Here is a 13,033-nt window from a genome sequence, read left to right as displayed (position 1 = left end):
TTTTTTTTTTTTTTTTTTTTTTTGTGGTATGCGGGCCTCCCTCTGCTGTGGCCTCTCCCGTTGCGGAGCACAGGCTCCGGACGCGCAGGCTCAGCGGCCGTGGCTCACGGGCCCAGCCGCTCCGCGGCACGTGGGATCCTCCCAGACCGGGGCGCGAACCCGGTTCCCCTGCATCGGCAGGCGGACGCGCAACCACCGCGCCACCAGGGAAGCCCCAGAAACCAGTAGTTTTTGAGCTGTTGCTATGTGCCAGACTGTGACAGTCACTGGGGTATAACTGAACAAGATAGAACCTGTTCCTGCTCTCATTGAAGTTTGGGGTGAGTTGGGTACTAGAAGTGCCAGGTTGACTACCCAGGTTCAAAGCCTGCCTCCCCCACTTACTAGCTGTGTGAACTTAAACAAGTTACTCGTGTAAGTCTCAGTTTCCTCAGCTGTAATGTATAATCAAAGAACCTATTATACTTAACTGAGATTCAGTGAAAATTAAATGGGATAATGAATGCAGAGTGCTAAGCACACTGCCTGGTTCATGCTAGGGTCTGAATAAATGTTGGTGAAGAGTGTGAGCAAATCAAAAGGCAGTCACCATGCAGGACACTGTGATAATGCTGTGATACAGAAAAAACCAGCACCTATGAGGAGAGGCATTAACTCAGACCTATGGGGCTCACAGAAGGCTCAGGAAATAAATTAAGTCGATTTAGGTTTGCGTTTGCTGGCTAAGAGAGAGCAATGCCACATTTGATGCCTAAAAGAAGTTCACTGTGACTGGACTAAAGGGAATAGGGTGAGGAGAGGGGGCAGTTAGGAGCCAGATCATGAGGGGACTTGTTAGACTTTTAAGAGTTTGGATAGTATTCTGGGGACCGTGGGAAGCCATTGAAGGATTCAAAGCCAGAGAGTTATACGATTTGATTTATATTTTAGGGAAATATCCCTTTGGCTGGAATATGAAAAATGGCTTAGGGAAGGGAAAGATTACTGGCAGGAAATCCAGCCAGAATTCTTCGGTAATTAAAGAGAGAAAGGGTGGCCTGAAGCTGAAAAGTAGCAGAAGGATACAGAAAAATGGAACAATTCTGGAGATATTTAGGAAGTAATTGGCTGGAAAGTAAGGTATGCGTTTTTTTCCCCCACTATCCCACCTCTTCCCTTTGTCTCGCTTTAGTCACTTCTTTTTTTAATATAAATTTATTTATTTACTTATTTATTTATTTTTTAGCTGCTTTGGGTCTTCGTTGCTGCGTGGGCTTTCTCTAGTTGCGGTGAGCTGGGACTACTCTCCGTTGCAGCGTATGGGCTTCTCATTGCAGTGGCTTCTCTTGTTGCGGAGCACGGGCTCTAGGCGCGCAGGCTTCAGTAGTTGTGGCACGTGGGCTCAGTAGTTGTGGCTCGCGGGCTCTAGAGCTCAGACTCAGTAGTGGCGCACGGGCTTAGCTGCTCTGCGGCATGTGGGATCTTCCCGGACCAGGGTTCGGACCCGTGTCCCCTGCCTTGGCAGGCGGATTCTTAACCACTGTGCCACCACCGAAGTCCTCTATTCACTTCTTCATTCATTTAAATTGGGAAACAAAAATTCTTTAACAAACTTATTTTCTTAGGTAACAGATCAATGCTGTAATAGTGGTCTCCAGATGCAGATACCCCATGCTAGTTATTTAACATAGTGGAGACATTAGTATTGCAAATTTAGGGCCACATGGAAAAAAAAAAGATGGAGTGGGGACTGTATTTGCATTTGGCTTTTGCTTTGGTGACCCTCACATTCTGCAGCGTAGTTTAGTGATCACCATCCATTCTCTTGTTAGGATAGTCTTTTTTTTTTTTTATATATGAGGTGTAATTGGGAATTCCTTGGCGGTCCAGTGGTTACGGCTCCACACTTTCACTGCCGAGGGCCCAGGTTCAATCCCTGATCAGGGAACCAAGATCCCACAGGCCACATAGCGTGACCCAAATAATAATAATAATAATGTGTAATTGACATATAACATTATATTAGGGAATTCCCTGGTGGTCCAGTGGTTAGGACTCCTCACTTCCACTGCAGGGGGCATGGGTTCGATCCCTGGTTGGGAAACGGAGATCCCACAAAAAAAAAACAAAACAAAATCCCCCCAAAAACATTATATTAGTTTCAGCTGTACAACATAATGATTTGATTATATGTATGTATTGCAAAATGATCACAATAAGGCTAGTTAACATCTGTCCCCATACATAGTTACAAAAAATTTTTTTCTTATGATGAGAACTATTAGGATCTACTCTCTCAGCAACTTTCAGATATGCACTGAGAAAACAGTACAGCACTGTTAACTATAGTTACCATGCTATTCATTATATCCCAGGATAATCTTTTGATCTGAGCTACTTCTCTAGAGCCATTGTAGAGGTAATAAAAGGTATCATGTCACACCATCTTTATCATTCCTCCTCTAGTTCCCGGGCCTGTTTTTCATAGGGGAGTTTAATTTTGGGGTGTTCGGGGGTATTAGAAGTGGAACCCCAACTGCTTTCTACATCTTCTATGTTTGGGAAATGATGGGATTGAAATTCTAGGTTATATCTGACTTAACCAAATTGTGAGGTATTGATGTAATGGAAAAAATATTTTGTATTTTACGTCCCCTATCCTTTATTTAATGCTCCCTTGAGCTGAATGTGTTTTCCATTTGGGTGACTTAAAGGAGGGAGGCAGAGATATTCTCAGATGCCATTTCAAGGAATTATTTTACTTCTTAATCAATTATACTTCTTGCTAAGTCTGTTAGAACTGATTTTTCTGTCTCTTGGGAAGAGAGATCTTTGGTCTCAAGGTGAAAGTAATGATTTGTACATGCCCCTCACCCTATTATCTGAAAGAAGTCATGATAAATAAATTAGCAAATATCTGAGTTAGTTGAAGAAATTTGTTATTTTTAATGGTATACGATGCTTATTGGTTATAAAGACCCATGTACTTTTTTTCTTTCACTGTGGTGCCAGCAAAATTGGCATGTTTATAATTGATAATCAGGTTTTAAAATTTGGAAACATCTTTTATTTTTGAAATATGATTAGAATAATTAGAGAAATTATAAGTTTGAGTGAGACTTGGGAGATTTAGAGCTAGAGGAAGGAGGATCTTAATCTTGGGTACATTTTTTTTTTTTAATCTTGGGGACATTTTTCATCCCACAGATGTAAAAATATCTCCTTGGGGGGAAAACGGGAGAATAATGCCAATCACTTTAGCTGTATCCCTGAAGATGTTTATCTTGAAGAGAAGTGGAGAAAACAAAGGAGAAAGAACTATACAAATGTAGAAAACTGAAGAGAATCCCAAGGAGTCATGGTTTTCTCAGAATAATATTTTTTTCTCAGAATCATTTTTACCAGGAAACATGAAATAAATATTCAATACCTGACTTGATCCCAGGAACTAGGGAGCCACATTTGTGTGTGTGACTTTGTGCACCTCCTATGAAGGATGATCTCTAATATTACTTTGGAACCCAGCTTCATAAACATGGAATAGTTTTACCCTGATTTGTGATGTAAATGAATGATTAATCCGGACTAGGTAAATAGGGAGATAAGTGAGCATACATACCCACACTGCTAGACTTTACATATGCACCTTTCAAATCAGACCCAGTAGACACTTAAGCCTGCCCATCAGAACAGATATTTATTGCAGGGAAGGTTCTGGGTTGGACTGTCTGCCTTGAGCCATTTGGAAACTGAACTGGCTGGAGCAAATTGCAAGGTTTAGGTTGTGGGAGAATGACTCAGGCTCCTTTTCAGCCTAAAGCAATTAACCAGTTGTTGGAAACTTGAAATATTGGACCAAATTATGTTACCTAAGTTAAAATAAGCACCCCTGAGAATAGATCACGATATACATTAAGGTACATGTATTATGCAAGGGTTGACATTCCTATTTCTATATCTTATGGACCAGCCTTGAATCTTCACTGAGAATAAATTTGTTGTTAGTATGTTTTTTTGTATTTGTTTTCATTGGTTGATATATATATACACTATTAGCACATTCCCAAAGCCATTACCCTCTAAGATTGGAACTGCCAGAAACATCCTTGACAAACTCATCAATAGAAACACTGAACACTTAAAAACAGTAGGTATTTTGTATGGAACAGCTATGGAGTTTGACCTAAAACTGAGGATATGCTTTAAAAAAAAAACCCCAAAACAACTCATTTACTCACACATGGTCTTATTTGATCCATATAGGACCCCTATAAAGCACACACGGCATGTATTATGGTATAGTAGTCCCCACTTATCAATGGGGGATACGTTCCAAGACCCCCAGTGGATGCCTGAAACTGGGGATAGTACCAAATCCTATATATACTATGTTTTTCCCTATACGTGAAAGCCTATGATAAAGTTTAGTTTATAAATTAGGCACAGTAAGAGATTAACAACAATAACATAGAAAAACTACAACAATATACTGTAATAAAAGTTATGTGAATGTGGTCTGTCTCTCAAAAATTTCTTCTTGTACTCTATCACCCTTCTTGTGATGATGTGAGATAATAAAACACCTACATAATGGGATGAAGTGAGATGAATGACGTAGCATTAGGCTACTATTGACATTCTGAGGATTTGTCAGAAGAAGGATCATCTGCTTTGGGTGATCCTGGATCATCCAGCCATGACAATGTCTATGGTTAGATGTCAGGAACAGATTATGTTGGTGGTTGGGGGTCCCAGGCAGGATGGAGGCAGAGGGTGTGAGATTTCATCATGCTAATCACAACAGCATGTAATTTAAAACTTATGAATTGTTTATCTCCAGAATTTTCCATTTAATATTTTCAGACCGAGGTTGACCACGCATAACTGAAACCTCAGAAAATGAAACTGGGGATAAGGGTGGACTACTGTGTTTCCAGTCTTAGCAATAAATGACTTGCCCAAAGACAAACAATTAGCAAGTGACAGAACCAAGATTTGCTCTCAATGTTTTTCTATTCCAATTCCTGAGCCCTCTTTGGGGATACACAAATTAGAGATAAGCACAAATAAAATTACAAGAGACAATTAGAATCACAGCCAATTAATCTAATCTATAGAATTTAAACTGTTACTTAAGACATAACCTACAAGACTGAAACATACTTATTGCATTGTGTTACAAATTCATGTTTCATTGTTACTCTCAGCACTGGGCTGGTAAAAAAAGATTTTTGTACTTGATTCATTGGTAAATATTTATTGACCACTGTTCTGTGTGGGAATGTTGAATTGGACTTTTTTCTTTCTTTCTTTTTATTAAAATTAACTTGTAGAGTTGAGTGAGTGTCCAGTCATTCCAGCAAGTTACACTGAATTTTGTTGCCTACTTTTCCATTTTTCCTGGGTAAAGCAGGGAAAACCTGAACACTTGGTGTGGCAATTCTCAGTCTCTTCTTCAAACCTCTGCTACAAAGTTCCATTCTCTCATTTATAAAATAGGTATCACTTATTGACCATCTATTATATGCTAGGTGTTCTACATTACTGGTAATCTTCACAGCTCTGTGGTTTGGTGGGTATAGTTATCCTCATTTTTATGAATGCAGTTAGTCCAGGTATACCTCGGAGATATTGCAGGTTTGGTTCCAGACTACCACAGTAAAGTGAATATTGTAATAAAGTGAGTCACATGAATTTTTTTGTTTCCTGGAGCCTATACTATACTGTGGTCAATTAGGTTTGGAATAGCATTATGTCTAAAAAAAAACAATGCACATACCTTAATTAAAAAATACTTTTTTGCTAAAAAATGATAACCATCATCTGTGCCTTCAGTGAGTCATAATCATTTGCCTGGTGGAGGGTCTTGCCTGGATGTTGATGGCCGCTGACTGATCAGGGTGATGGATGCTGAAGGCTGAGGTAGATGTGACAATTTCTTAAAATAAGACAGCGATGGAGCTTGCTACATCAGTTGACCCTTCCTTCCACTTGAACACTTAGAGGCCATTCTAGGGTTATTGACTGGCCTAATTTCAATATCACCGTGTCTCAGGAAATAAGGAAGCCCAAGGAGAGGGAGAGAGATGGGGTAACTGCTGGTCAGTAGAGCAGTCAGAACACATTTATCAATTAAGTTTGCTGTCTTATTTGGTGTGGTTCATGGTGCTCCAAAACAATTATCGTAGTAACATCAAAGACAACTGATTGCAGATCACCGTAACAAATATAATAACAATGAAAAAAGTTTGAAATACTGTGACACAGAGACCCAAAATGAGCAAATTGTATTGGAAAAAAATGGTGTAGATATACTTGGTTGTCACAAACCTTCAATTTGAAAAAGCGCAATGTGTGAAGCTCAGTAAAACAAGGTGTGCCTGTATTAGCATAGCAGGGAAACAAGATGAATCAGTAGGCTCGGATCAGCAGCAGGGCCTTCAACCAAAACTACCAGGGTTTGAATTTGGCTCCATACTTACTAGGACCAGTTATTGCATTTCCCTGTTCTCCCTCATGTTCATCTCTAAAATGGGATAAAATTATTATTATTATTTTTTTTTTGCGGCACGCGGGCCTCTCACCGCCGCGGCCCCTCCCGCGGCGGAGTACAGGCTCCGGACGCGCAGGCTCAGCGGCCACGGCTCACGGGCCCAGCCGCTCCGCGGCACGTGGGATCCTCCCGGACCGGGGCGCGAACCCGCGTCCCCCGCGTCGGCAGGCGGACTCCCAACCGCGGCGCCACCAGGGAAGCCCCAAGATAAAATTATTTGAACTCACAGAATTATGGTGAGTGTTAAATGAATTAACATCTGTAAATGGCTTATAATGCCTGGGCTTCTACTGATATTCAGTGAATGTTAGCTACTGCTGCTAATTTGGTGTGCCCTGGGGCTGAATCTGAGGACCTCTTTTCTTCTATGCATATATATATATATATATATATATATATATATATATATATATATATATATATATATATATATATGTTACTCCTTAGGTGACCTCATTTAATCCTTTGGTTTTAAATATAAAACTATACTGATGACTCCAAAATGTATACTTCCTGCCAAAATGGGACTTTTCAAATGTAAGTCAGCTCATGTAACTTCTCTATTCAGAACCCTCCAGTGACTTCCTATCTCTCCCAGTGGAAAAGCCAAAGCCCTCACCAGGGCCTATGAGGCCCTATATGCTCTGTCCTCCTTTTCCACTTGCTTTCTTTTCTGCAGCCATGTGGGTGTGCTTGTCGAAGACTCTCAAACACTCTTGCTCCTCAGGCTCTTTGCACTTGCTGTTCTGCCAGGCATGTTCTTCCCCAGATATTCAAATGACACATTCCTTCACTTCTTTCAGGTCCCTGCTCAGATCCCATCCTATCAGAGAGGCCATCCCTGACCACCTTGAATAAAGGAGAATTTCCCTTTCCTTTTCTTCTCATCCAGCTTTATTTTTCATTATGGTATCTGTTACCATTATATTTATTTTATTTTATTTTTTAATGGTCTGTTTCGCCCTCTAGAATGTGAGCTGTATTAAAACTGGGACTTTGTTTTGTTCACAGCCTCTAAATCAAGTATCTGGCACGTGACAGACGCTCAATAAATATTCATTGCCCAGCTAATAAGTGTCAGAGTTTCCTACCCAAGTCGGGCTCCCCTCAACATCTCCTGCTCTTCTGTCCCACTAATCTGCATCCCCTGTGAGGGAAGATACATCAAATTACAAATATACATCAGTTCTTAGGACTTATCTTTAAACTGGAAATTTTATGCATATTAGGATCAATTTGCTGTTCAGCATAATTTAACAAATATTTACTGTACACCAACTACATGCTCTTAAATAAGAAACAATGACCAACCCACTAAAATAGGTAGAAATTTATCCAAGAACCTTGAAGCCCCAAAAAGGTAAATATTTGTACTTGTGGATCTCTAAGTTCAGAATTATTGTGTGTACCTAAAACTAATACAATGCCTATGTCAATTATATCTCAGTTTTTTGAAAGGCAATTTTTAAAAATCTCAAATTATTAGGTTTATTTATTGTATCAGAATAGAACATTGGTCATCCCTGAAACTTCCTTTCTCCATCTTTCTCACTCTCAGTCCACTCATTTACTTAAACCAAATTTCTAGACATTTTCCTAGATTTCTCTTTCCCTCATCCTTCACATCCAATCCATTTGCAAAGACTGTAAACTTTATCTACAAAACTTTTCCTGAGACCATTTGCTTCTCATCAGCTTCACCTCTATAAAACCTAGTCCAAGGACAACTGCACCTGCTTAGACTACCAGGAGGATTTCCTAAATGCTTTCCTTGCCTTCCGTTTTCCACCTAGCAGCCAGGGTGATCTTATAAAAATGTAAATTACTTATCACTTCTCTGCCTGAAAGCTTCAGTGGTTTCCTTTCGTTATTCCTCTCTAAGTTATTCCTCTTAGAAAAACATCCAAACCCTACCCTAGCCTACAAGCCCTACTTGATTTGGTCCTAATCACCAGTCCAATCTTCTCTCTTAGCATTTTTCCCATTATTCATGCAGTCTGGTCACACTGGCCTTCTTTCATTTCTAGGAGCACAATGAGCCCTTCCCTGTCCCAGAATACTTGTACTAACAACTCCTTGTCATTTGGGTCTCAGTTTAAATTTCACCACCCCAGAGAGGCCTTCCCTAACTTCTTCATTTCAAGTGGTCCGCTCTTCTCCATTCACCCTTTGTTGTGTCAGAGAGTGAACTGCATTCACTTATTGTGCATTGCACAATTGCCCTCTAATATTTCCTTCTATGTTTGTTTATTGTCTATCTCCTTCCAGTAGAATGTAAACTTGATGAAGACAGGGACTTTGCTTTATCAGCAGTGTTTATAACAGAGCCTAACACATAGTGGGCACTCAAGGAGCACTTGTTGAATGGGTAAATCTTTGTCTCAATTTTGATAGCTTATGCAAGATCACAATAATTTTCTAACACAGCTTTAGTAACTCTGTCACATCCATGTTCTCATTGCTTCAACCCACAAAAGGAGCAGTATGCCAGGGGAAGGATTCAGGTTCCCCCTATTTCTTGGCAACCACTAGGTCAACCTCTGGACTCAGTTAAGTCGTTCAAAACCATGAGATCAGCGGGGAAAGACGGGCAGAAATGAATACTCCTGAAGTGACCAATTGTCATTTCCCCACTTAAAATTTTGAGGAGAGAAAGAAAACGGTTCTTAAAATCGAACACTTTTGGAGTTGGAAATGTTCAAGAAAGTAGGTGTGGACAGAAAAATGTTAGATTGAGGGAGGAAAACTAATTCAGAAGGAGGTAAGAGAAAGAGCTCACACCATGCTGATGGTTGCCTGTCAGTGGTCAGGGTTCTGGGCTTGGGTACCACATCTTGACTTATAGATAAACACTAAGGAAGAGAGCGTGATGGGGTGGGGTGGGGGTGAGAGAAAGGGAGGAGAGGGAGACCAGGGCGAGAGGCGTGAAAGAAGCTCGAAGGAAAATAGGACGGAGCTTAGCAATACAAAAGCAGCCTCGGATTTTGCCGGAGCTGCAAGCGTTAAGGGGAGGCGGGGAGTGACGCGGTTTGCGTCTGGAGCGGCTCCTTGGAGTCCCCAGCATCCACCGCCGGAGCCTCGCCTTCCTTTCTCCCTCTGCAGACGTATCGAGACACAAAAAGAGAGGCGACCCCTGGACCAGCGCGAGGGACCCACCCGCACCATGACCGAGACCACCAAGACCCACGTTATCTTGCTCGCCTGCGGCAGCTTCAATCCCATCACCAAAGGGCACATTCAGATGTTCGGTGAGTCCTCCCGCCCACCCCCGGAGCCTGCTTCCGCCTCTCTCCTTTCCCCGGCACCTGTGTTTTCCAGGGCGTCTGACGGTAAGGCGAGTACCCATCTGGAGAGGTGTGCTGGCTGATCCAGCTGGTGGGAGGTCAGCCCCTCTATCCTGGGCTCCCGGGAGGGGACGCAGACTGTGCTTCCGAGGCGTCACTCGCTCGGGCCAGACCCTACTCGCTGGGGGCCAAGGGGTGGGGGAGGGGCGGGGCCGGAGGGGAGTGTTGGTTCGGGTTGGTGGGAGGTCGAGGTTTGAGAACTGGGGTGCGGTGGTGCGGTGGTTTGGCTACTTGGCCGGTGAGGATCGGGATGGGGGCAGAGGTTGGGGCGCGGAGAAGGGAGAAGGGGGTTAGAGATAACGTGCTGTTTGTTTAGGTTGGGCCGAAAGCTCGAAGGAGTTAATGATGTATATGCTTCAGAGACACAAACACACACAACACACCAGGAACAGGGCTGGGCTTCAAGGAGATTCGTTTATGGTTTGGCTGCTGGTTCGGGGCGGCCCGGGGCAAATGTTTGAGGGTTGTGGACAGTGGATTGCGCGCGCGAGGTGGATGGCTTAGTGAATGTGGAGGTGGGGAGCAGGGGGCGGGGGCCTGGGCTTGGCTGCCGGGACCCGCCGCCTAGGATGGGGAGGGGGCGGGGCGGTTGCTGCGGGCTGCCCTTTCCGAGCCGGTGTTGAAGGATGGGGCCCAAGTTGGCCGAGGCTCTGCCCAGGTTGGCGATGGCTCCCACAAGGGTTGAGACGTGCGAGTGTATGTATGACTCTGTGTGTGTGTGTGTGTGTGTGTGTGTGTGTGTGTGTGTTTGGGGGCTGGGCGGGGCGAGGGCGCATCATCGCGCGTTTTATTCAAGGAGGCTTTGTGGCGAAGAGAGGCGGAGTGAGCGGGGGCTCCTGGCTGCTGGTTGGGATTGAGAAGTGGCAAGGGAAAGGTGATCGTTGCCTGCCTGCCGGAGATCTCGGGCCACCGGTGGGTAAACGGCGGGGCTTCGCTGCTGCTCCAGGAGGACCCAAAGGCGCGGGGGCTTGCGCGTTTAGACCCTGAGGGAGGGACGCGGAGGTCACTTTTGAAGCAGGAATTGAGGAGAAGTTAGAAGTCGGGATGCTTTTCTTCTGGCAATGAGAGAAACGAGAAGAGGAAAGCGAGTGGACTAGGGATGGATGAGTGAAGGGTGGGAGGCCTTGAGCCGGCCGGCCAGGGAGGCGCTATCCAGAGACAGCGGTGCTGAAACGCAGGGCGAGCCGGAGCCGGCTGCGGGCACACGTGTTTACCCGGGGCCTGAGGATTGCCTGGGCCCTCCTAGGGCTGTTTAGTGAGAGCCACATCATATCGGTAAAGACTGGGAGAGGTGGCTTAGAATAAAAATATTCCTCTCTTAAACCTAAAAGGTGAGTTGAACTGGGCACCCCTATTAAAAACCTCATGGAAAGAATATACTTTGAGCAGAGTGCAGATCAGATAGGCACATTTATAGGATCCAAGGAGGGTGACTGAGGTAGCCATCCCTTCCTCACCATACTTTCGCTTTTAAAAGTGTTGTATCAGGAGCTGGTGCCAACTTACCTATTAAATAAAGACTTTTGTTCAAGCATCAAAGTAGACTAGAGCATCTCATCAGCCTTCTAAGGGAATATTAGTGCCCTGAAAACACTCTCCTTTCACTTTCTTTTGATTCTGGTGTCTTCACCCCTGTCCTTCTTTTCTTCTCTGTCTGTATTTCCTCTGGCCATTTTATGTGGCTGTACTTTATTTCTCTCAGTTGCCCAGACAGGGAGGGACTTTCCTCTGAAACTCCTTGGCTCTAGTAATCTTTAGTGGGCCAGCAGGTACTCCTCCTTTCTTCCTGGGACTAAGGATGTACTTAATTCCACTTGTTCTGGATTGCAGGAGGGGTAGCTTTAGATTGAGAACCAGGGATTTTGTCTTGAAGCTAAAGAGAGTTTAGTAATAGTGATAAAGGCTTTTGTTAAGTTGATGCTGACCTGCCGGTTCTCCATGAGTTTAGAGGAGCGAGTATGTGGAAATAGGTATGGATTACAGCAGGGAGGTTTAGACATAGAATAGGTGAAAGGAGACTTTGACAGTAGTGACTTTTGCTTGTTATTGGAACTGAAGAAGAGGAGAGAATATCAACAAAGACTTTTGAGTGTCCATGAGTTATGTGTAATCCAGAGAGCAACATGGAAAGAGGATGCGGTATGCTCACTGTGGCTTTAAGGAGCTTATAACCTACTGAAGGATTTAGCACATATACATTGAAAAGGAAACAGGAACAAGAACACAAAATACATATTAAACAATTTTTTTTTGTAGAATCTCTTATGGGAATCTTTGAGCTAGTGATAAGTTTTGTAATTTATTTTTGTAGAGCAGCTTCTGATTTACAAAGCGTTTTCATCGTGTATGTCACTTATTCCTAATAAGAAGCTTACAAGAAGGGCATCATTATCTCCATTTTACAAATGAGAAACTGATGTTCAGAGGCTAAGTGGCTTTCTTAAGTGGCTTAAGTGACATGGAGCGTGGGTGGCAGAATTGAGACTAGAACCCCACATTCCTGATTCCTCTTGAATAGGCCTTTGCACTGTACCAAAAGCAGAAAGAACTGCTCACTAATCTTCTGACTGAATAATTCCATGAACTCTATTTCCTTCAAACATATACTAACAGAGATTAGAATTAAATTGCCATCAACTAAATGAGATTCCTAAATATGCATTTCCTTAAGAGCTCTTTCCCATCTCTAAAGAAACCAGGCATCCATGAACTATTTTCTCCTTTTAAATGGCTTTTAAATTTTTTTCCCCAATACAGAAATAATTAATGCAATAAAATTATCAAACTTTTAAAAGATGCCTGCAATTTGCAATAGAAAAAAAGTATAAAGATGCAAACAGGGCTTTGAAATTAGACACCTTTAATAGAGCTTCTATATTTTGAAATACAATTGCTTACCAAAGAAAAAAGAGACTAAACAAAACAAAACAAAAAAGTGTCATTCAGAACTAAAAACTCAGTCTTCGTCTCTGGAAAGTAGTACTTGTACAGTTCTCATTATTTGTAAAATATTTTAGAATTAGCTTGTCTTTTTTTTTTTTTTTTTTTTTTTTTTTTTTTTTTGCTGTACGCGGACCTCTCACTGTTGTGGCCTCTCCCGTTGCGGGGCACAGGCTCCGGATGCGCAGGCTCAGCGGCCAGGGCTCACGGGCCCAGC

General features: G+C 42.8%; 1 protein-coding gene across 3 annotated transcripts in view; it reads left to right on the top strand.

The window, feature by feature from the left end:
* Positions 1 to 13,033, top strand: part of NMNAT2 (nicotinamide nucleotide adenylyltransferase 2) — a 184,484-nt gene that overhangs the window by 41,997 nt on the left and 129,454 nt on the right. For all 3 annotated transcript variants that reach the window (XM_024133855.2, XM_028488419.2, XM_024133857.3), the window contains exon 4: positions 9,635 to 9,780. In XM_024133855.2, coding sequence (XP_023989623.1) covers positions 9,696 to 9,780 — 85 coding nt within the window. In that variant the 5' untranslated portion in view covers positions 9,635 to 9,695. The remainder of the gene's footprint in view (positions 1 to 9,634; positions 9,781 to 13,033) is intronic.

The sequence above is a fragment of the Physeter macrocephalus genome, chromosome 4, assembly GCF_002837175.3.
Source record: "Physeter macrocephalus isolate SW-GA chromosome 4, ASM283717v5, whole genome shotgun sequence".
Taxonomy (NCBI): domain Eukaryota; kingdom Metazoa; phylum Chordata; class Mammalia; order Artiodactyla; family Physeteridae; genus Physeter; species Physeter macrocephalus.
The sequence above is the reverse complement of the archived record's forward strand: the minus strand, read 5'-3'. Positions and strand labels throughout refer to the sequence as shown.